This window comes from Zonotrichia leucophrys, chromosome 1A (genome assembly GCF_028769735.1).
Source record: "Zonotrichia leucophrys gambelii isolate GWCS_2022_RI chromosome 1A, RI_Zleu_2.0, whole genome shotgun sequence".
NCBI lineage: Eukaryota > Metazoa > Chordata > Aves > Passeriformes > Passerellidae > Zonotrichia > Zonotrichia leucophrys.
Genome location: NC_088170.1, coordinates 20904234 through 20929633, shown reverse-complemented (window position 1 = coordinate 20929633; position 25400 = coordinate 20904234). Strand labels below are relative to the sequence as shown.

The 25400-nt window shown below is 37.4% G+C and overlaps 1 protein-coding gene across 2 annotated transcripts in view; it reads left to right on the top strand.

The window, feature by feature from the left end:
* TAFA2 (TAFA chemokine like family member 2) overlaps window positions 1-25400 on the top strand; it is a 185423-nt gene that overhangs the window by 114057 nt on the left and 45966 nt on the right. For both annotated transcript variants that reach the window (XR_010438646.1, XM_064701843.1), the window contains exon 2: window positions 21017-21123. Coding sequence is in view for 1 of the 2 variants with exons in the window: in XM_064701843.1 (XP_064557913.1) it covers window positions 21018-21123 (106 nt within the window). In the remaining variant the exon portion in view is untranslated. The remainder of the gene's footprint in view (window positions 1-21016; window positions 21124-25400) is intronic.

Below are 25400 nucleotides of genomic sequence, written 5' to 3'. Positions count from 1 at the left end.
CTGCAGTGGCATGGAGCTGTATTTAGGCTGGCTGCTCCATTACCTACAACGTACAGGTCTATCACAAATACTGGGATTTTTACTTTCAGTTATATCAGTAAGACAGTAGGAAAGGTAATTATCTTTTCTAGAGTGCTCCTTCAGCAGTGCTGGCCTTTCACTATGTTACTTTCAAATTAGAAGAATGAAGACTGAAATACATATTTGGAGATAAATGGCATTAAAAGGGAAAGATTATGTTTAAAACCAATTGTATTTAAATGAAAGGGTTTACTTCTTTTATCCTTACATGTGTCCAAAGCATTGGTATTCTGGAGCTCTCCTGGGAGGATATCTAAATTTGCAGGAGAAATGCTTCAGGTCATCACCACTATGTGTTGTTCTGTCCATTAGAAGTCAAATATGCCGTCTGTAACTATGGGCAGATAGTTAGAATAATTTGAATATAAATTTTGTAAGAAAGATTATGTGAAAAGGACTTCCCTGAATATTATTTAGAATTACCCTTTTTGTCCTGTCACTGCATGCACTTTTTTTATGAGGGCATATAGTGATTGAACAAGAAGGAATGCCTTTAAACTGGCAGAGAATAGATTTAGATTGGATATTAGGAAGAAATTCTTTACTCTGAAGGTGATGAGACTATGGATTAGGTTGTCCAGAGAAATGCTTTTACTGCTCCTATAAGTGTTCAAGGTCAGGTTGGATGGGGCTTGGAGAAAACTGATGTATGAAGGTGTCTATGCCCAGGGCAGGGGGTTGGAACTAGATGATCTTGAAGGTTCCTTCCAACCCAAACCATTCTATGATTCTGTGGATTGTTTTTTCCTGATAATAATTTCTGAATAAATTTTTCAATTCATACACATTGGTGAAAAAATGCTTAACATCTGAAACCTAACTGAAATAAAAACTGCATCTGCATCTCTCAGGGCTACAAATGGTCATAAAATAACTGGGAACCAGGACTACTATTTTGCTTTGCTTCTGTCATGGAGTGAGAGGGAAAGTGAATTAATTGAATACTGTTCTTGAGAAAACCAGAATTGTTCATAGTAACAAATAAGCCTCTTCTAGATAATGAAACCTGATGTATTTTTAAATTATAGTGTTACCTGAACTAAAAACTGGGAAGAGTATTACAGTGCACTTTTCCTATTGGATTATGTTCAGGTATATATTCCTGGGCGGAGTGTCTCAGTCTCTAGAACTTACTGGTGGTAGCAATTTACTCCTCGTGGATTTTGTCACAGAAGAATCAGTAATATTTACTAGTTTAGGGATTAAGACTGACTATATTCTTATAGAGAAAAATATATCCCTCTTCATTATCCTGAACATATTTGCAAAATTTAAAAAGTCAGCATTTAAGAAAAGCAATCTGTAAGTCAGCAAAGTCTTCCTCTAGAAGTGTCTGGTTTGTGTCCCAAATTATATTTTCAATTGCTGTAGACAGATCTCCTTGAACTGTGAGCATTTGTATTGGGATCATTATTGTGGGAAATACGGTGTTTTGTGCCAGGTTGCCTCCATTGATAGCCATAAGTAAAAGACAAGAGTCCTGGTTGGTTTGCATATTCTCTGAGTGTCCTTCAGATGGCAGGAGAAGAGGCTGACTGTATAACTGATATAACTGCATTTCTGGGGGCACTGGATTGTGTTCCCAAAGTTTGTTGTGTGTAGAGGTTTTGACCTTCCAGGAGAGAATGGTCCAGACTAACTGAAGTGTTTGGATTTGCTGGCCAGACCTAGGACTGGTGCACATCCATTAAATTTCCATTGCGGGGTTACTGTGGTACCTAAAGAACTATACTAAAATGAGAATGCAACTTGTCTGTAAGACCAAAATACTGTCATATGAGTTCTCAGAACTGTAAACTGAAATGTCAGAACATAATGGACAAATTCCCATTTTGTGTCTCATTATGGGCAGCTTTGATTTCTGTGTAACTGAAGTCTAGGCAGAAGTTACACTTTTATTTACTTTTCAGGCTTCAAAGGTAAACATTTCACATTTTGAACTAGAGATGGTGTGTTTTGGGCCAGTATCAAACTGTATGCATTTCTTTGCACTTAATTAGTTAGGCAGTGTCTCTGATTATTTCTTTCCTGTAATTTTAATGTTGCCATTTCGCCCAGATTTCACTGAATGTGGTACTTTCCTTCTTGATACTAGTTCTTACTTTTGACTGTTTCATTCCTAAGGCAGGAGCAGTGAATTAAATTAGGTATTAAAATCAAGGATATTTGCTTTTTTGAAGTAACTGTCAAAAGTGGTTTTCTGTGAAACCTTTAATTTTTTATATCTTCTAGTTGGTTACAATTTTTGAGCCGCAAGTCCAAAGTACCATTCTAGGCACAAAGAAAGGAGCTAAGACATTCCTTTCACTAATTTGTTCTGCCTTTTTTTTATAATGGCCAAACTTTAGGCATCTGCTTATCTTTGTGCCCAAAGTATACTTTCAGTGAAGCTGCTAGGAATAAGTTATTTAAATCTATCTCATAGGTTGAAAGTTTTATGACAGTTCCTTCAAATGTAGAAGAAACCAACTTCTGGTATTGCTCCACTGAAATGCTGATGGATTTGACTTGTCACAAATGTTGCCAACCTCTACTGCCCAAATGGAGCAGGTACCACTTTGTGGAAGTTTAATAACTACTAGATGTTGATGAAGTTTGACTTTGTAGACAGTGAGCTTATACTGTCCTTGTGGTTAATAGATGGATGGAAGCACATATCGCTCCACTGGAAATCCATACGCGTTTGTCTTGAAAACTGCAAGTCTTTTTCAGGAAAATTATTTTGATATCCTATTTCCTCTGGATGTTCATATGTAAAGACATGCCATAGCTATGATGGAATTGTTCTCTGGACATAGAGGTTGTGGCCATATTCTGGCAGCCATCAGGTCTTTGGCAGGCTTATGCATGTCTGTTTGCACTTAAAGGACCTAATGTATTCTGGGCATGTAGTTGGCTGTGAGGATATTCTACATTATTTTGTATACAGCTTTCAGTTTGAAAGAATATTGCTATTGTAACTGCAAGGGAAGCTAGCCCGTAATAGCAGATGCTGTTACCAGGCAGTTAATTTGCAAAAGGCCAAGAATTAACAGTTTTGCTATTTATGTGGCACACTAATTTTTCTGCAAAAGGAAATCCGCATTGATGAATAATTTAAATCCCAGTCTCCCTTTGAGTCTATAATCACGTGCCCCACAGAGACTGGAGTACATTCTACTGTGAGCATTGTGCAAAAGATTAGTAGCTCTGTAGTGGCAGTGCTGCTATAACAGTGTGAATTGCACTTTTAATTTGTCTTCCCATCTGACAGAGCATCTCATTATACTTACAAAATCTATTTTAAATTATACTTTTTAAATTCTCAGTTGAAAGATATTTACATAAAAAAGGTGAAGATTAAATAAATTGTTTTAAGTCATATCAGCAAATCATTTTAATGAGAACATCCTTTCTTCTTGCATTTGGAAAAGAATGTGTGTTTTATTCCCACTATGTTTAGTTCCAGTCAGTCAAACCCAGCAAGGACTGGATCCAATTTTTTACATTACAGTCTAGATGTGAAATGTGTGATAAGACCTATTTTGTGTCATAAAATTATGCGGGATCTCTAATAGCTAACTTGTTAGCTATCTTGAGCTGAGAAGTATTTTATACAAAATCTTATGTAAGATGAAAACTTGTTTTTTTCCCCATAAGTAGTCCTGAGCTGAAAATTACTGCATTTTGTTAATCAGATTAAATTGTGAGGGAATATACACATAAGGTCCTTAGGCACACATTTTTAATAACAACATTACATTTCTTTCACTCCTTCTTTTTGCCCTATTTGCTCTTCCTTAACTACATTATTGAAATCTAGGAAGCATAATAGCTGATCTATTTAATGCCACATCATTATCTTCCCACAGCATAATGCATACTATTCATTCTCTCATATTATTCATTAATCCATTATATTTATTCTGTCCTAGTCTTTGTGCAACAATGCAAGGACTCAGACTTTCACTGTACAAATGAATAATATTGTGCAGCATTCAAGGATCGCAATTAATATCAGTGACCTGCTAATTTGATAGTTCACTTGTTGGTAGGATTGCATGTTAGTTGGACACTACTTGTTGTAGCTCTTGTTTATTTTTCTGGACGTTTGCTGCTGGAGTTAGTCCTGTGCTGAGCGTGGTGTGAAGGCTGTGGCCATTCATATGAGACTTCAGCATGAATAGGACTGTACTTACGTGAAAAAATTGTATTTAATACTTTCTCTTATAAAATATATGCCCCAGGTCCTTTGAGGTAAGGGGGGGTTTAGGAGGCTGTTGCAGTGCTCCTTGCTCCTGGCAATTGTTTTCCAGCAGAGTGCAGCTCCTGGGCTGTGGCTGCTGCTGTAGCTGTGGCTGAGGGCTGCAGTGACTGGCTGGGGACATGAGCACCCCTTGCTGTGGGACAGAGCTCTGAGGTCACACCGGGGCAGACAGGCTGCTCCAATTCATGTCCCTAGCTGTATTCCTGTGCTTTGTGGGGCATGGCAAGAGGTGGTTTTACTGCTATTTAGTTTCTTATTTTGTCTTTTTTTTGCACACAATTATTCTCAAATATTACAATTCTTAATGATTGGTGAGGCATGGGCATTGGGTTCAGATCCAGATTTGAACTTCAGAGGCTGCTGGGAGATATTAGGACCTACATTTCTGACTTACCTTACCTATTGTTGTTTTTTGTACTTTTTATTTGCCAAGAAGAGTTCATGTAAGCTCTTCATTTTTATACCATTTCTCTAGATCGCATTTGACTTTGCAGCACCCACAGATTTAGCTTGGAAGTTAAAGTAGAAATTAATTTAAAAATTAGTTTTTACTATATGCCTAGTTGACTTGTACAGCTGTAAATTGCCCACATTTAAAACTAATAAAAGAGTAGATATATAATGAAAAGGTAAATAATGTCCAGAATGGACAGCAGTGTTAATTAAGATCTTACGTCTCCCAGGAATTGAAGGTGTAGCCCCACCTCCACAGAAAATGGAACATGTGCTGAGTTGTAAATGCAGAAACTTTTCCCAGTGCAGAGTTCCAGGCTAGAGAGCTCAACACCTTGCATAGTTGGCCTCTAACTGCGTACGCGCTCATGAGCTGATATTGCATGTGCATACCAAAGAGCAATTACACTTCATAAAGCTATGCAAGCATTTTGGAAAACAAGTCTCACTACAGTGTTAAAATCAACTTCCACCATCTGTTTGGGAGAAACAGTGGGCTGGTTTCTTGTGAACTTGGCAATTAAATATGCTAAAATACAGTAGTGGCAGAATACAATATTTGCCATACCTATTAAGAAAAAAAGCTGAAATCCAGCTAAGTAACACCAAACCTCAGATCAAGAGTCACCATTTGGCTACCAGGTTAATCAAAACTCTTGATACTCGTCATACTCTCTCAACTGGTATACATTTTTAGTCATTAATTTTAAAGCAACAGGAGTTAAATTCTGATTAGAAAAGCAAAGTTCTTATTTCAAGGGTTTGAAAAGCTGTAAAGCATATAAGTGTGTACATTATGGGGTCTTATATTCAGATTATTTTTCTGGGTATGGTTTTTAGATTTTTAAAATTATTTTTGGAGGACCGTAAAAATGCAGAAATTTTAGCAGTTCTCTAATGCTAGAGAGATTAAGGCCAGCACAAGAACACAGTAGACCACTATTCCAGTTTTTGAAATAATGAAATCACAGCTTTTTCTGGATGAAATATAATTTCTGCTCTTTCCAGTAATAAAGCAAGCTAACAAACACAGAACACCTTTTAAGGGTATATAGGACTTCTGGTATTCTGGAAAATTATGTCAAAGAATAAACTTGTTTCTAAATCTCATTTGGGTGTTCAATTTCCAGAACCAGTGCCCTGGAGTATTCTATGAACAATAATTTAAGTGGAGAACTCCGCATGACAGAAGATTAGAGTGAACAAAATGCTCTCACACAAACACACTTTGGTACCTGGCATAAGTGTGCAATTGGCGCTGCTCCTACCAGGAGGAGATAGTTGTCATAACTGTGTGAAAAGAGGAAATTGCAGCTGTTTAATATACTCTTGCTGGATAAGTAAAAGATTTTCATTGAGTGGGTTTCAGGTCATCCATCCCTGCTTTTCAAATTATTAATTCATATATACCTACTGGCATCATTCAAGCAATAATAATACATAGCATTTTCATTTTTAATTAGTATTTGACAAATATAATACTTTGAGGAACAGGCCACAATAGAAAAAATTATGGTGAGGCTCAAAGACTTAACTTTTTTTTCCTTATACTACCTGTAGATGAGTATTTCTTAATTACAGCCATCGTGACAAATGTCCCATTTATCTTTTACCTCACGTAAAAGATTTTCATTATAGCTGAGCAAAGAATTGGTATTTGATGAGCTTAATCTGGCTGACAGTGCACTGGAAATACATAGCGGTTTATATTTATGGGAACAATACATATTGGAGAATTGCTTTCCCACTTCATTCCATTGTTTGTTCATGTAAATACTTTGCACATCTTGCAGTTAATGAGACGACAAATAGTTTGAGACGACTGCTAAACTTTGAGGTCAAAGCATACAGTTCAGGTTCATCAGCCCTATGCTAACTTAGGTGAAATACAATGGGAACATGGGATTGGAAAAGGACACTGCTCTCAGTGTGCAGGGAAGTGTCCTCTAGATACTTTCTTCCAACTGGATTTTAGTCCTCCTTTTTCTGTTGAAGAAACATAAATTGCCACCATCAAATAAAATATATTGGACTGGACATACCGCAGAAAGTCAGCCACTGGAAATACCTGAAGACAATATCTTTACACATTCATGGTACTTCTTGTTTCCAGATTTATTCCTGAGATGTGAATTCATCCTCATTCCTGCCATTCACAGGAGATTTAGCAGCATTTGGATTAGCCAGTGAAAACCAAACATGCATTGCTGTGACACCAGTAAAAAAGGAAGGTGCACATACTATTCACTACGACAAGAAACAGAAAAAAATCCAAAACAGAAGTCTTTATCAGAATTTCACTTCCATCTACCTTAGTAGCTTTTTGTTAAGTATATGCATTTCTGTGGTGATTTTCATCATTTAGGCAGCATTTTTTAAACTGCTAACACACCTTGACCTTGAAATTTCAATTTCATTTTTCTCTGAAATTTCAAAGTTTACATAAAGAAATTATGGGAAAATTCCCCTTTCCAAAATTTGTGACTTATTTTATGCAATTTTTTAATATTCCTGGTTCAACATTTATGTTAATGAAACTTGAACAATAGCAATATAAGTGAAATGATTATACTTAATATAGCTATCCAGAATAAATTTCCATACAGCATCTGTAGATAATTTTGAAAAAGAAGCATAAAATAAATGTGTGATTCCACTGATTATTTCCAGATCAAAAATTTGGCAGTACTTGCCAAATCTGATTGTCTGGAAATTTAGGTTAATCTTTTTCAAGTTCTTAAGGTTTTAATACATGAAAATGGATCCTTTTGTTTCATTGCCTTTAGAAACCCCATTTTCTGTGAAACTGCAAAGGATAATTACAACTGAAGTTCTTGTCTAATTATTGGACTTTGGGGGCTTTCAGAGAGACACTAAATATCAAAGACTCCAGAGAAGTACTGGGGAAACTGCGCTCCCTTCACTGTGCAGCTGAAATGGAGGCCCATTGTGAGCAGCTGCAACTGCAAATTATGCACGGAGCAACACAAAACCAGAGAATGTCCTCTCTTGAGCCAGTGCTGTAAGAAGAGCTTTCACCTTTAAGTAGCAAGGATTTTGGGAAGAGCGAGGCAGATAGCTGCTAAAATGAAATATAATTAACTGATGCAGGGGAAATACACTTTGGCTTAGATTGTATTTTGTTTCTCTTTAAATTTTGAAAGCTGTGGTGATTTTTCAAAATTAAAAGAATATATTATGAACTGCTGATCTCAGTATTGTACATATAGTCTCCTGCAAGTCTGGCAAACTCATAATAATTTCCTTTAATGGTGATGGCACTGCAATAGCTATATTTGTGACTGAAATGATATGGAAATATTATTATACCATTTTTTCTTAGTAAGTAATATATGAGCAGTATTATAACTGAGCTCTTGCAAAATATAACATTCCCTTATTAAAATTTAGTCATAAGTTCATTGAAACAGCATTCTAAACCTTTCTATCTCAGCATTTATCTTTAGAAGTTTTGGTATTTTTCTGACGTCTTTCATTTATGGCCATTCCTATGTCGTACTAGCTAATTCTACTTCTTACCTAAAGACTCTTTTCTGGCCTTGCACATTTAGAGAGTAATGTTCTCTTATTAATGGACTCACATAAAATGCCTTTCTAAGACAGCACTAAAAGGATCCTAGTTGACTGTACTGCTCTTCTATGTTACCAAATTTGGATTATTACTGGCAGCAAATTAGACATTACTTGGTTGAGTTCCTATACAGTTCCAATTAATTATTATAAAATGAAGAATGAAAAGAAAAAAACCAACCCACTCTTTAATCATGAATACTACTAACACTGACTGTAACCTCTTGCTTAGGAACAAGTTGCATGAAATTCTGCATATCCTTGTCTCTAACAGTGGTCCTGCTAATGTAATTCTTATGAAAGTATAATGACAGAGCTCTCTTTAATAATAATATGCAAATAAAAGTACATAATTTTTGTTTTTCCACTAAGCATGCATGAGAATGCAAATGCAGAACTTGTTAGGAACATTTAAACCTGCTGTAAATATGGTAATATCTGAGTATTTTCTGAGCCAAGTCTGAATTAGGAAGAAAAAGCTTCTTTATTGAAATTTAGTTCACTCTTATAAACTTCTAATTCAAGGACATTTCACATTGCTTGGCTGGGATAAAAGGATCTTGATCTAATTATGAATAATGGCCTTTATATTTTATTGATAAAGTCAACTGATGTGTTAATCTCTGTTCTTTACTCAAGTCTTGTCTGCCAGGGCAACATGAAGCCATTTCCTTCCCTCTGGGCTGGAAGATGGAGGTGGTGAGCAGGGCAGGTCATTGCTGGCCAGTGTCTGTCCCACTAACACTCAGTAATTTCTTAGGCTTTCCATTTTAGCATGTCATTTTCCATATGTTATTCACCTAAAAGGGTCAATCTGCTCAGCATAGTCACTCTTGGTAGCTTGGCTACCAGCTCAGGGAGAAACTGTCAGTATTCTGATGGCTGAAAATGGCAGGTATGGAGCCAGTAAAGCATCCAGTTTGGCAGTTTTACAATCATTTGTGCTTTTCCTAACAGTAGAACTGCTTGTAGATTAGGTAACACTTCCTGTGGAAAAAAAAAAAAAAAAGACAGAAAGGCCCTTGTTGTTAATTGCATTAAAAGATAAGGATTTTGCTGTTTCACAAAAGGGAACAATTCACTGGGTAATTTGAAGTAATTTATTCTGCATTCTATGCTCTAAATTAGGGGGATGTACTGCAGGTAACTGTTCCCTGACTTTGGTACACAAGCTGTCTTTTCCCTAGGCTATGGTGTCACAGTAGGAATAATGGCCCTAAAATGCAGATCAGAACTTGTCTGAGGGCCTCCTGAGTGACAGGTTCCTTTCAACATGCCATTGAGGTTTTCTGAGGATCTGAAAAGGCTTTTCAGATTAATCACAACCTAAAGGGCATCTTGTACAAGTATAAAATAATTATAATAATTATCTCCTTCCTCATGAGATTATAGGGTTGCATCTACATTAGCAAACAGTTTATCCCTGCAGAAGTGATTTTGTAGACCCAAACTCTTGTTGCTGAGGGCATGATGTCCACATTATATTAATTTAGTGGAGAAAGTTTTTTTGACAAGCCCTTGTGTCCTGAAGGGAACACCCCTAAACTGCAGGAATGCATTAGATTCACTCTTGGGCTCATTTTTTGCTTAATTTTCATCTAAAAGAGATTAATTTGCTGTGAAACATTCCAGAATCATTCCATGATATGATACAGACCATAGCAAATGGAGAAAATTTGAAAATCAAAGTCCAGCTCCAAATTGAAATGCGGATATAAGTGTCCCCTGTAAGAGTCCAAGGAAGTAGAGGAACAAAACACTATTTATTGATTTGTTTTGTCATTAATTCTCCTGTTGTGCACTACCTGCAAGTCTCAAACTACATATCATGCAGCAAGAAGCTGGCTATAGAAATTTAAGAGGGGCTGGTTATGACTGGCTACTTAGTGAGCTCCTGGCCATATTAAAATGCCATTTCAAGGCAGGCATAGTACATGCCAAAGAGAGTGCATTATTTCTTGAGGTAGACTCACTTGGATGAAAATCAGGATTGAAGCTCCATAGGACTCTTACATAGCTGCTGTTACCTTCCAAAAGAGGATATTTGAAAAGGGGGTGGGAAATAGATTTTATCTTTCAAGGAAAACTGGGTGCCATTTCAATACTTCAGCTATCATTAAGCAATGACCTAGCTTGAATTAATTCCTAGCAAACCATCACAAGAATACCCTGAATTTTCTGTTTTCAGTATGAGCTGGTATTAATAATATCTTATTGTTTTACAATATTGACAAGCAAGTAGAGACTGAGAGTCAAAATTCTCTAGCATACTGGGTGATTCTAAAGACAGCATTAATTATCATAGTCTATGCAACTGATTAGCTAAAGTGCCAAGGCAAAACCCCACTAATATTTGATAAAGCCCTGTGCAGAGAGAAAAAACCCCCATTTTTTCATTTGTATGAGTAGAAAATTCGTATTTTCTTCTATGTGGGCATACCTCTGCTGAGTACAAGACACTGTATCTGGATTACCTGCTGGACTTCATGTTCTACTTCCCAGCTGGTGGCTGAAGGTTGTTTGTGCTGCCTGGATGCCTTCCTTTAGCATCTCTCAGAGTGAAAAAAGTATTTTCCTATGCATATCCTCAGGAATAGAGATTTGCATTGTGTACCAGATCCAAATTTTGGAAAAGCCTGGTCTAACTTTGATCTCACTTTTTTTCTCTGAAGGTTGTGCCTGTGCTGGCTGTGACAAATGATCATGGGTTAGGACTTGACATTAAAAGACTGGAGGAACACATCCCAGCTGTGTTTCAACTAGGTTTACTCCCAGTTGACAACTCTCCTCTCTTCTTAGTGTGTTATGTCAACTGTTAGAACTATTTTTGGTCATTGCACAAGAAAGCTTCATATTTTTCTGTGATTTGAGCAACCTGTCATTTTTATTTACACTTGAACCCTTACTTTCAAGTGTGGCCCAAAATGTGTAGGAGTCAGGTATAAAACATGGATTAGGCTCAGACCTACAATTATTTGCCAGAAATGCTACTATGCCTATTGACAGATGTAATTGCCATGAAAATAGCAGGGTAAAGCTTAGTCAGAGTCCTGCTTCCCTGTTCATCTGCAGAGGTCTCTCATAGTGTTATCTGCCAGAAGAGTTCTTTGGGGAAAAAAAATTCAAAAAACTTTCAGTTGGATATTCATGCAATAGAATCTGAACATAAAAATTTCAGATCTGACAAGGTTGTGTAATATAATGATGGCTTTCATCCATACTCATATGCATGTAAGAATCCCAGAACTAGTCCTCCACTATTGATTGAAAGATATTATGTTTAAGACAGTAGTCACTTTAAATAGAGCTAATAACAACAGAGATTTTTAAATTTCTGCATTCAAACTTTCAAAATACGTCTAATATATATAGTATAGTTTCTTCTGTTATCTAAAAATATTTGGACTTCAAAGTACATAATTTTTAGGTTCTACATCTCTACATTTCCTACATATTTTCTACATTTTCTTTGTTTCTGCTCTTGCAGGAAAAAAGACTTCATATCTCGACAATTGCTATGCTTGCCAGTTTTGCATTTCCATGTTGTCATTGTTAAAAAAACAGGATGACAATACAACAAAGATTTTAAATTTAAAACATAAGTGATACAAAAGAGAGTGAGTTTTAAATAAAGTGAGGGAGCTTTAATTATGGAATACTCTCTCATGCTCAACAGTTTAACTCACTAAAGTTAGTAAAAAAGCAGTTTTGGTAGTGAATAATTCACCTGTATAGTACTGTGACTTTTTGGGTCACCTTAAATGTTATGACACCGAGATGGCAATTATGCCTCGAAGATGTTAAAATAATAAGAAGGAATATTTGTCTTAATCAAATCTTCATCACTGTGGTCAGTTTTTGAGTGGAGCACAATGTGGGTTTAGGAAATTAGTGAGAACACTCACAGTTTTTTTACTGTGAAATGCTGTTACTTTAGGAGTTTTTCTGAGGAGGATGAAATGACATGGAAGAAATCACTTCACTAATGAACTTGCAAAGAACTAGCTTATAGTTTTCTACATGGAAAAACTTAGTTCTTGTGTTCCTGTACTAGAGTACAAGAAAGGAATCAAGGTATTGATATAGAGACAAGACCCCAGAATCACTGAGCTGTGTCCTGATCCTGCCTGCTGACAAGATACCATCTGATGCCCTTATGGATATGGTTTTCTGCTGCAATGTGTTTATTTCCTTTTGATTTCTTTGTTTCCCTTCAGCCTTTCCTTTGCTTCACAAGCTAAGCTCTTTAAAACTCCTCCTGTGGTAGAGACATTATTCCTCTGACTGGAACACTGTCCCCATATTTTTTGTGGGTTCAGTTTCACTTTCGTAAAGATGACTGGCCAGAATTGTGTAGATAATTCTGAATGATAGTTTAAGAAACTTCATACTTATCCTTCTGTGTCTTTATTAGAAATAGATAATTTAATAATTTATAGGATTTGCCTTTTTACAGCCATCTTGTGTCATATTAATAACGATGTGCTCTTGATGATCAGCTTAAAGGAACAAATTGGTTTTACACATGTTGTTTCAGATGATAAGTTCCCAACTTGTAGCACAAATGCTATTAATCCCTGATATTCCCTTTCAGTACTACATGCTGGTACTGCACGTGGATTCAATCCACCTTTCAATTCTTGTAATCCACAGCATCTTCTGCTTAATGTACAAGTCCTGTAGTGACACTGTAGAAAACGCTCCATCTAAAACCAGACAAATTACATCTACCTCATTTCTTTGTCTGGAAAATGAGTTATCCAAAAGAACTGTCAAGTTAGTCTGGCATGAGCTACCTTTGGTAACACTGCTTCATTTTATCCTATGTTCTATTTACTTCCCCGTCTTTAATTTGTCTTTTTCTTCAAAGCTTTCAAAGCCTTTGCAAACTGAAGAGGTCAGACTAATAGGCTTACACTTGCCCAGATCATTTTTGTCCTTGCTTTTATATATGGGCACTTCAGTTCCCATTCTCACTAATATTTGATGCTTTCTTTGCCTTAGATTTGGAGGCTTATCTCTGCCGCTGCATGGCCTTTATGAAATCACAGTACACCTAGTGATTCAGATCTTAGTGAGACATTTTGTTCAAAGCTCATTGCATGGTTATCTTTTCTTTTTTTTTTCCACAGTTAAGCTTTTGATTGGTTAGTGAGATATGAATAAAGAAAATTTAAATAACCATCTGCAGGAGGATCACATGTAAGATATAAGCAAATACTGCTGCCTTGATGATTAAGTGAATAGCTCATACCTCCTGCAACTTAAAGCTCCCTTAAGCATAGAAACTGGGAGAAGAACAGTTTAAAGTGGCATGATAATATCAGAGAAAATGATGAGAACTGGAGCCTAAGTACCCTCAAATACTGAGCACTTCATGGTCAGAGATTATTTCACAAAGCTGTTGGACATCATTGGGCAGCTTAAAGATATCTTAATACTTTGGATGTTTAAATATTCCATAATGTTTTATGCTAGTACTTAAAAAGTCAGTGAATGGAACGTGCAGGTTTAAGGCTAGATTATTACTTTAAGTTTTGTGTTTTCATAAATACGTAGAAGTATAGAACCTAACCTCCCAAAAATTAATGGAATTTTCTTTCTCCATACTGAGTAATGTGTCAGCATTAACATTCGTCAGGTGAACATTGTTTTGCTGGTCCTCATGAAATGACCAAGAAAAAATTTAGCCATCTGTATTGTTTGAGTTGAAGCTGGCTAGAAAGACTGTGCATTTCTTGTTTACAATTTCTTTGCTTTCTTCATTGTTTTCAATTAGGTGTTGTATTGAAAAATTAATGAAGATGATAATTACTATCAACTGTGTGTACAGAGAACTAGGGTTAATCTGGAATCAGGGGACATTAACATTGATAGCAGTTTAGAGGGGAGACCATTATCACAACCATACATAAGCTTTTGGAAGAAATAAGTTCTTTCCCTCATCTTTCAGTGTTTCTAGCTGGGAGATGGAATGCAGCTAGGTGCCTAAAGCATTTTATACCTCTGGCAATTTGAGCATTCATGCTTATCAGATTTTGGAAACAATAATATATATGTAAATTTCTCGTCCAAGTGCTATGAGACTGTCTGCAAATGTAATTACCTGTATGTGCATCTGTCTACAGTTTCCCTCTGCTGGGAAACTAATTGAAGTATGCAAAGAAGAATATTTTTTTGTTTATTGCATGTTTTCATATATTCCATAACTTTTTCTTTTTCAGATATTTGAGATATTTTCTTTTCTTGAAATTGTCTCTTATAAAAGATCACTTGCTAATCTGTTTCTAAGAACTCATGTTGTGTACATACATTTGTGCATGTGCTTAAATTTAAGTATGTGCTTAAGTTACACTGATTTAAATAAAAGAAATAAATGAGCATACCTATCAGTCATATGCTAAAGGACTTTAATTTGCCTCAGAGTCCTAAGTTTTAGCACAGTAGCCTTTCAAAAGCCCTCTTTATGGCATTAAAGACCCAAAATCTTCAATCTGCTTCCACTGTTACACTTAACGAAGTAACAGTGACAAGACTGGCGTATCCATCTGCCTAGAGTGCTTTAACTATTTCTGAATGTTTCTTCGTAGCGGGGCTAAGCTCGCTATCACTACTTATTGTTGGGGAGGATGAAACAAGAAAGCCTTTTAAATATGACTGCCTGGCAAAAGATTTCGAGAATATAGAAACACTAAGTGAGATTGAAATGAAAGCAACCTTTGAGATACCTTAGTTGTGACCAGTTGAATGTAATCCCCCCCAGAGCAAACAATTCCCTCTGCAAGTCAGGCAGGCCTAAGCGTCAGAGCAGGCCTTGCAGCTTGGCAGATGGGGCCCAAAGAATAAGATTTAGGGTTTAACACGTAAACATAGTATGGTAATGTAGTGATTCTTATAGGTTGTGTGGAAATGTTATAAGATATGCATGCTGTAGTAGATTGGTTAATGAGAATCTGCATATTCAACACTGAAGACGATTTATTGTATTGTAACGGGATCTTCGGCCCTTCTTCGCGCTCTCTTATCTCTCTTCCCCCTTATCTCTTTGCTCCCTCTCGCGCTCCTCTTCGCGCCCTTTTCTTTCTTTGTCTCTTTGTCTTCCAGCTGCACTTCTTCACCCCCCTCCTTTCTACATGCTCTCTGCTCTTAAACCTTCGTCTTTACCTCTCTTACACTTTAAGCCTCTCTTCTCTCGGCCCTGCTCCGAGCTGCGGCTGGCAGCTCCCAGCAAGGCCCTGCAACCATGCCCTTTGTAATAAACTACAAGTTATACGACTTGGCTGCAGAGATCTCTCGTCTCCGTCCGTCCCTACCGTGTGTGACCACCCCGTCGCTCCTACACTTGTTCTGCCTATTGAAATATCCACACTGTTAAACAACTTATTTAAGGAAAAAACCCAACAAACCCAGCCCTTCTGCTTTGTGTGCACGGATTTCCCACATCTCCTGTGAGACACTAGTGTGCCTTGCTAGGCTAAATGCCTCTTCCCTTTCTTTCATTGCTCACCTGCATCAAAGAAAGTGAGAACGTGTCCGTGTCTATCCCAGCTTCCTTTTGGAATCAGAGTGCCCTTTGTGTCTGTTACAAGCTCTGTTGTATGAAGCAAAAGGAAGATTGATTTTCACAAGCTACCATGTACCTGAAGTAATGAAAGTGGCAAATTACTTGTTGCCTGAGCAAACATGACAGGAATGTCATAGAGGGAATTTATATATATGCAAATGCACAGGGGTCACATTGGTGTTATTTTTACAGAGCGACCTTATTCACCAGGGGGGCATTTTTAAATCTGCATTAGTCTACACTGGAAAGGCTGAATAAAACTGCAAATACCTGCATTGTGTGGGATGTAGCAACTAACAGAACTAATAAATAATGTACAATTCAACACAGTAGAGAAGATAATTTAAATGGCATTATTTCTGTAGAGACTTGGGGTCTCAAGTGATTTCTACTACTCATTTAGGCTTTTTCTGAAGTAGCAAATAAAATATTTGTCATAAAAACTAAACTAAGAGGATGTGGGACTAATTTTCTACCAGGTTTTTTGTCTCTTAAGCATTTTGTCAGGATTCAGTAGAAAAATAGGCTTATGTATCTTTTTGTGAACCCTTGCATTCACAGGGTCTGTGTATTTGCAAAAGGCAAATGGATCTTACTGACAGTGAAACTTCCCACATATGTAAAACAGGAATGAATGAATTTTGAACAACTTCAAAAAAACTGTGAGAGTTGTTTTGAGAACCTGTTTTATGTAAAGAAAAGAAAAACAAGGAGCAACAGAGAAGAATGTTGTTACTCGTAGGAAACATGAAAATGTTATTTGTGTATAAACTTTTAAAGGAAGAATAAAAGCTATTTTTTCCTTTTAGTTTTCACTCCACAACAATAGAGATAACATGAGTTTTTACTTCACCTAAAATCAGAAAGTAAGGCAGTTTAACACTGGTCATACAATATAAGGTAATTCCCAAGTGATTCTCCTTTAATTCTGAATTGTTGACAAGGTGGCTGAAAGCAAGTCCAGAAACAAAGAAGGAAGAAAGTACAAACACAAAAGCTTATGGATGCTACAGTTAAAATACACATGTGTGCATGGCATTTTCAGTACAGTTGAATGGTTGGAGCCCATCTGCTGTTGAAAGTGGGCTGACAGTGAGGTGGAGCAGTGACAAGGAGAGCCTGTGCAACACGAGTGTATTCACAGTTTGCTGTTGTTGAGCCACAGAGGGCAGGGGGAGGGATTTCTGCTGATGTGACAGCTTGTGAAACTCTTCTGCAGCATCATATATGGTTTCTCCCTAAGAAAAAACCTTGCAGTTTTTTGTCATTAATCACTAAAACAGTCTATTCTTGAGTTCATGATACCAAACTGGTTTTGGTCTCATGGAGTGTGCTTCAGGCAAAAGAAATCTTAGGGAGCAAAAGTGACAAATCCTATGAAGGAATCCTTGTGTTGTCGTGTCAGTGAAGAGCTGGGCACAACAGAGCCATCTCACACTCAGCCACTGCCTGTTTGGATTATGTGGATGACATCTTTTTGTTATATTTTGAATGTGTTCCTGAACCACAAAAGGAGCTATCTTTCTTTTTTCTTGCTTCAAAGCACATTGAAAAATGAACTCAAACACGGCAGACTTTCATGCCCTCTTTTGTGTGAAAGTGCAGAGAATTCCTTGGGTTTATTTCCAATATGTTAGGTTAGAAACTGAAGGAAATTCTTTGTTACACATAAAGCTCATGTGTAAAATTGATTTTCACATGTAGGTGTTTCCTATAGTATGGCTATTCTCTGTTTTGATCGGCTTTGGCTTATGTGTCATTATTGAAGGCTGGATGGATCACATTGAGGGAGAGGTTCTGAAGAAAAGAAAGTAAATAAAAGAATAAATGTTGCAAAAAGAAAACTATTCTGGTTAATATCTGTAGTTTGTCTGTGGAGCTCTGCATCACCTCTAGTAAAAGCAGACATAATTTCAGAGCTAATTTGTCCTACTTATCACAGCCAGTTTTGTTAGTGTAATGACAGTACTGAAATGGACTCAGTTTTATTTCCTGGATGCGCTTACCCGACACAGATCAGGGTTGCAAGAGGCTAATAGTTATTTCAGAGCTGAGGTCAAATGCTACCTAGTCCCAGTGTCTTCTCAGTGCCCTATCATGGGCTGTTTTGCAAATCCATAACAAGATAGCCAGCATCAGGGTTTCAGAGCCCAGGTGATAATGCATGCAGTGAGATACTGAGCATATCTCATGGACTCTCTGTCCTCTCCTTCTTTTCCAGCTCCTGACTCTGTCAATAATGTGCCTCCATTCCAATCTCAGCTTCTTGGACTATAAACCTTTCATTTTTTGTTTCTAGGGCTGTGTTGCTACAATGTGGTCCTTGTGTGTAGCAGGACTTCTCCTAGCAGAGAGCTTCACATCTTGTTTGTGCTTATGCAGCCTCTTGCCTGTCCTTGGACTGACCACTGGGAGTGACAATGCAACAATCCCAGGTCTGGGTCTAGGGTTGCATAACATAATTACTTTGAAGGTTAACATCATCTTCCAGCTTTTTCTATTTGAACAGCTCTATGTTATGAATACTTTAACTGGTTGGAGTTTTTTCTGTAGTTCTTCTGGTGCCTCTGAACTATTAGTCCCAAACTGCTCCTTGCACTGATTTTTCTGTTAATTATGTTTATTATGAAACTATTATTAGACACAGTTCAGATTTTAGTCTTCCTAAAGATGAATACCACTAATAACTAGTGCAGAAAAATGTAATAGTCTTGTGGTGCAGAAAATGATGAATAATTTTTCTCATGATTGGGAAACCTAGCAATGGCAATGAGCCCAGATTTTCTGTGTCAAAGCTGAAACTCTTCCCTGGCTTTGCAGAAAACAGTCTCACTCAGTGCTAGCTTACTCCTTTTTGTTGTGCTCAGCTGTGTGCAGGGGTTTGCACCTTCACTCTGCCATGCATTCTGAGGGCTGCTGTTCTCAGGCAGAGAGGTTGGTTTTCTCTCTTTCCCCTGCCATCACTCTTTTTCCTGAGCATTTGCATTTTCTGATGTGCATTTGCTGCCAGTCTCACAGCACAGTGAGGGAATCTGGCATCAGCAGAATACAGGAAGAAACTGTATTAGATTCAACCTTGCTTTAATGGTGCAAGTCCCACTAGGTTTTGAGAAATGTTATGTAGGTGAGGAAGAAAGATTTGATTTTAATGAGAGATGACTTGCACCAGCAGCATAACAGGTGCAGTATGAGAATCTAGAGTGAAAGAGTTAATTCATATTCTTTTCACAGAGATAGCTGTGAAAGAGCATATGCTGAATGTGCATTCTAGTCTCATTTTTTTGTTCTTATTTACAGTGACATATAATGTATTTCCCTTTAGCTTTGAGTGCTTCATAAACCTGGAGCTGATGATGAATATGCAGTTTACACTCCAAAGGCACTGGAATCAGGGCAAGAAGGAAGACCTTAGAGTGGTTCACAGCACACTGTGATCTCTGCTGTGATTATTAATCAGTCAGGCTTTCAGGGGCACATGCACCATCCTGGCTACAGCACTTGCTTACTCCTCTCTCCTTTTGCTTGATAAATGTGATATCTAAACCTCTGGGAAACTAATAAAAAATGTGTGACTTCTGTAAAGAATCCTGAATGCTGTTTGCTCTGAATTAATGTTTAAAAGGGTTTGGTGCACCCTTCAGTGGGTTGTTAGTTTCAGTCTTGTTTTCTTACACATAGCCTGCTCATCAATCTCCTGGAGAGCAAGATTGGCAGTTCTGGGGGAAGTGGTCTGCTTTCAAGTCTGGAAGATATAAGTGCAGTTGTGGGGTGTGTGTTGCCTCATCAGCGTGTGGTGTTATATGGGAAAGAAATTTACTGAAAGGAGAGCAATTGTTTTGAAGAAGTGGAAAATGATTTAGGACTTTCAATATATTACTGGTTAAATCTGTATTAGAGCAATTGGCATTTCAGAGTTCTGGTTGCTCAAGACAGCACTGTACACAGGCAGAGGAGAAGAGATGCCCTTGAATTCCTTTGGGTTTCTTAGGAATACAATAGGAGACAAATGTGCAACCATAATGAATTAATGCGGTTTTTTCTGCTCATAAAAACAATCTATTTGTAGGCATTACAATACAGCAACAATTTTGTTCAAGTGATCAAGTTTTCAACTTTTCTAGTATAAATGGTTTGAAATAGTTATCATTGTTCTACTGACCTATCAGCAGACACATGACCATGGTGTAGAGCTGTTCCATAGCCAGCTCATAGGTTTCTTCCACAGGGAAGAAGTGAGAGAAGGACTCATTACTGTACCTCTTGCCACTCTCTGCACAGCTGTAATCCTTAAGCACTAGAGCCTACACGCCTGAACTTGTCTTTTTGGCAGGTGGAGGGGTATTTTGTCTTTGGAGGAGGTTACTGAGAAATAAGTCATGTGATGTCTTGTGCGTGAACCACTCTGGTGGCTTGCTGTCACAGTGAAAACATCACTGAGAAGATGAGGGGAGCTCTGTGCAATTTCCCTTGGTGCAGTAAATCAGATCTTTTCATTACCTAGAGGTAGTGAGGGAGAGGGTAGTGAATCTGCCCTGCTCTACTTCATGTTTACAAACCCCTCAGGTCTTCCTAGCAGGATTTCTCTGCAGAAGGATTGAGACATGAACTGAAGGTCTATTCAGATCTGTTACTGCCTTAGGACTCGTTGCACAATCCACAAACAGCTACAATCCCAAAAGTTAGAAACACCACTGTATCACCAGAGACAACTGCAGGGCCATGACTGGCTGCAGAAACAGCCGTGGAACTGCTCAGTTTGTCAAGATCTGCTCAGAGATGCACAGGTTCATCCTTCTTGCCAGCTCTGGAGTCTGCTGTGGGTATGAACACTGTTTGTGCCCTGAGAGAAATTATGATGATGCTGAATTCTCCTGGTACTGACTAGGGTGGAGGAGTGCTGTCAGACCAGGGTGGGAGGTTATGTTGCTACTTTATGTACCTCATTTAGAGCTCAGCAGAATTTAAGACTTTAAGAGTTGGACACTTATAAAACATTAGTCAATTCTCCTTAAATTAAGAAAAATATGTATTTTTAAGAAATCTTAAGATAAATATTTAATTTTGTGTATTTTTATTTTCAGGATGAATAAGAGATACTTACAGAAAGCAACAAAAGGAAAACTGCTAATAATAATATTTGTTGTAACACTGTGGGGGAAATTAGCATCTGGGGCAAATCATCATAAAGGTAAGAAATTCTGTTCTGTTCTATCATATTGTGTCTGTGGCCTCCACCAACAAATTCAGAAGGGTCTGGGCTGTGCTACCTTTCCTCCTTGTGCATATTTATGTCTCCTGATACTGGTTCACTAATCAGTGAATTAGCATTTCATTAAATGCTAAAAAAGAGTAATAAAATAAGAAAAAAATAGTGAGTACATCTTGTCTCATAAAAATAGTTATCAACAGATATATATGATGCAAATGAATTCCTGGAAAGAAACAATTTTAGTAGCTTATATGATGCTTCTGCGTGCAGTTATCTACCAAGATTAACTTCATGGATAATGTGTATTGAATGGGATTGTTTCATCATAGAAAAAATACTGCCACTTTGCAGTATTGTCTGGTTTCTATGCTTTGCTCCTAACACCTGAGCAGGAACTTTTTGTGACAACGTGAGATTTGTTTCCTCTTGGTCATTCCAGCCCTTAATATGTATGTATTCCTACCAGCACAAGCTGTGATGGATTATTTAATTGTGTAAAAAGGTCTTTCTTTTGCATGTGTTTTTCTGTTAACCCTAACACAAGAAACAAGCTTTCCAGATTCATAAACAAATGTCTTCTTATAGGCTAATAGGACTTGAAATGTGATCTGCAGGATAACAGGATTTTGAACTCCATTTCTCATCATCATATAATGTCTGTTGGCTGTTTATCTGTTTATAAGAGATCAGAATAAGCTCTAACATCCGGGATAAAACAAGGGTGGGACACGAACATTACCACAAGCTAAGGAATTAAACCCAGAGGAAGGATTAAAAAAAACCCCAGTTAGTTAATTTCTCTGGTTCCATGTATATTTTATGATGTTCACTCTGATGATAGGATTTCATGAGCAAGTATTTTTATATATCAAGCCGCTAGATATTTTTCTGTTGTTGAAGATACCTTTCTTCAAAATGACCCTCTGATTAAGGACTTGAGGATGCAGAGACACTTATGCAAAGTGTTATAGAAGTTGCAATTTGACTGCAGACAATACAGAATCTGATGTGATCCAGCAGGCCACCAGGTGGGTGTCATGCCAGAGAAGAGCTGTGCTGATACCCTTTCCTCAGCCTTGTTCCCCCTCCAAACCAAAATACAGATTTCTGCTGTGGCTTCCCAGTTTAGCTGTCTATCGGAAAAGAGCCAAGATATCCTAGCCTGCATTCGGAATTCTTTTGCTTTGATTATTTCTCTTTAAACATACAAAAAGCCGATATCCAGACCATTTTGATTCCATGTGCAAGGGCTGGTCAAGCTGTGTTTGCTTCTGTGGAATTCAAACTTTGCCAAAGTATGCTTACTGTACTTTCTGGAAAACTGATGAATAAAACCTATAACCATGGATTATATAGAAACAAATTATAAACATAAGGACTATTTTGGGATTTAGTGCTTCATAATTGAGAAAAAAAAATCCACCACCAATTGTAGCTTAGCTGTGTGAGAGGAACTCCAGCAGAACTATACATTGATTATCTGGACAGTGTTTGTTGTTTAAACCTCAGCCTTAGCGCAGAGATAACTTAAGGAATATTTAATTTAATTTTTTTTAGATAAAAAAGTGCATGCCCTCCCTTAAAAATGAGATTATTAGCTGTAGGGTCTTTATATTCCTGCAAGCTAACAAAAATCTCCTTTTTCTTTCATTTGTATCTTTTCATGCCTTTAACAAAATATATGAAGTTTTGCAGGAAAAAATAATAACGAGAAGCATGACTTGAGTATTTAATTTGGAAAAGCAGCTACTTTACCTGTTCAATTTCTTTTGGAAAGAAAATATATTCAGAAATATTTTGGCTTGTGGATTTAGTAAATCAGCTGCACTTACTATACTGGGGATTTTTTAAAAAAGCAAAACTTAGAGTTATGCAGCTCAATTACCATTGATTTGTAAAGGTACTAGGAGTTTGAATTCCCATTGTGTCATAGAAAATCTTCCCCCTGCTCTCATGGCAAAAATGGAGCTAAGGTACACTGAAGGAGAACTTAATGCTGTTTCCCTTTGCATGGAGTTTCCAAATACTGAGAAACGTGATTTTTTTTCAGCCCTAATTATCCCTAGCATCATTAATCTTCATTTATAGAAGTCCTTACTAACATATTGACATGACAAACCCTTAATGACTTTGAAGGAGCCCCTACAATTCCAAAAATCAATAATCTGCATTTTAAAAAAATCTTTACTTTCCTATTGACTTACTCATATTATTCACTAGTTGCACTAACTTTCAAACCCATCTCTTTTTCAGAAAGCTATTGTTAAAGAAAAGAAAAGGTACAAGAAGAAAAAGATCATCAGTGTGTGAAAAATTGTTTAATGAGCATTCTGCTCTCCAGGCAGACTTCAGGAGGAATATTAACAGATGACTCTGACAGGCTATGAGTAGACTGGTTGTGCTTATTTCTGGGATATGGCACAAATGAAAACTCCCAAGTCAGCGGCAAGAAAAATAGAGGCCAAGGCAGGGCATGGGAAACAAGGCTCTGAGGACCAATTGAGCAACAGGGTTACAAGCTGGGATTTCAGATTACATCTTTTCAGTGTGATGTGTGTGGGTGCCAAATCCAGCCCTCTTTCTCTTGAGAAGTCTGGTTTGAAGAGACTTCTGCTCCCATTATCTTGACTGATGGGTGGAATTTCATCATTCTAGACAGTAAGTCCAAGAGCTAAGGATGTTAAACAGTGTTTGAAACAACACAAATCTTGCTCTTTTTTTTTTTTTTTTTTTTTTTACTGCACACAGGATTATGAGTCCTCCAGAGTGATTCCTGGCTGTGCAAATGCTTATATTCCATTTATCCTGTCTTCTGTAAAAAAAAACCCAGTAACTTTGCTTTTCTTTTCATTTTGCTGGAACCTGATACCATGGTGACGGGTGCCTTACCCAAGCATGTGCACCTGAGAATCAGCTTGCAGCACCAGAAGCATTTGTGCTGCAGTAGCTACATATGAGGAGAAAGGCATATCAGTCTCCAAAAGGATGTTGTCAAGTGTATGAGTCAAAAAACTGATAAGGACTAATCCTGATCCTCCTACACATTGCTAGCCCTTGGAAAACAAACAAACCTGTGCAAACATACAGTGTTTGCTGGCAGATATGGCAGGCAGGCATCAGTTCAGCATCACTGCCTTTTTGCTATTTCTGTCATAAGGGAGCATGAATTGATTTGATGACCATTGTATCACAGCCATGTTTAAGGTGTCAAGTGTTGAAATGGTCCTTTTGAGAAAAAAATGTGCTGATACCCCCTTACAAGCACTCCTTTCTGGAGAAGAGACTACTGTGGCACAAAATTTTTACTCTAAAATTAAAAAAACTTTCAAAATACATAAATCTATGAACTTTTTTATCACTAAGGGTTTTTAAAATTGATAATGTAATAAAATATTCTAATTAAATGAAGAGTGCTTTTGAATCTAAGTATAGTTTAATATTTCTCAAAATGCAAAAATATAAGTTTAACATTAGTTTTAAATCCTGGAAAAAATAAGAAGTAACTTAAAAATATGGCTAATGATGAATGCTTACATGCCAGAAGGAATTTGTTACAGAACCAGAAAACACTCTAGGTAGATAAGCAATTGAATATTTTTCGACTTATCATGAAAAGACATGATAATTTATTTATTTAAGAAGTCACTCAGAAGCTGAACTCATTAATCTGATGCCTATTATATAGATAAACGAAACTACCGTACAAGATGCAGAATTGCTGCTCCTACTTCCCTGTGAATTTGTACTAAATTAGAAATGTCTTTCTACTCACAAGGAGAAAATGAATTTTGGTTTCTCCTTGCAGAGGAGGAGCTGTTCCAAAATCCAGCTGAATGAAGGAGCCCCTAAAGCTGGTGGTTAGGGCACCCTTCCTGGATGGGTCTGCCTTGCTCAGCTGCCTTGCTGGGGCAGGAACACTGCTGGCACCAGTGCTGGGATGTAGCCTGTGCCACACGTGCCTGGAGTTTGGGAATGGGTATGACTATGGGAACCAAGAAACTACATTCCTAATGTTTTGAGACTTTCTCTAGGTAAGACTAGAGAACATACCAAATGGTTGCAGAGGAGGTCTGTGAAGCATTCAAACTCTCAGTAGAAATACCTTCATCATGAGGTTATAGTGGTTTAGTATGGGTTTACATTTGTCCTTTCTGTTGAGTATTTTACACTGTGTAGAAGACATCATTTGTAATGCAGAGGCCATTTGTATTAAAATTAAAAACAGAAAGTAGCCTCAGTGCAGAGTACAGAAACCA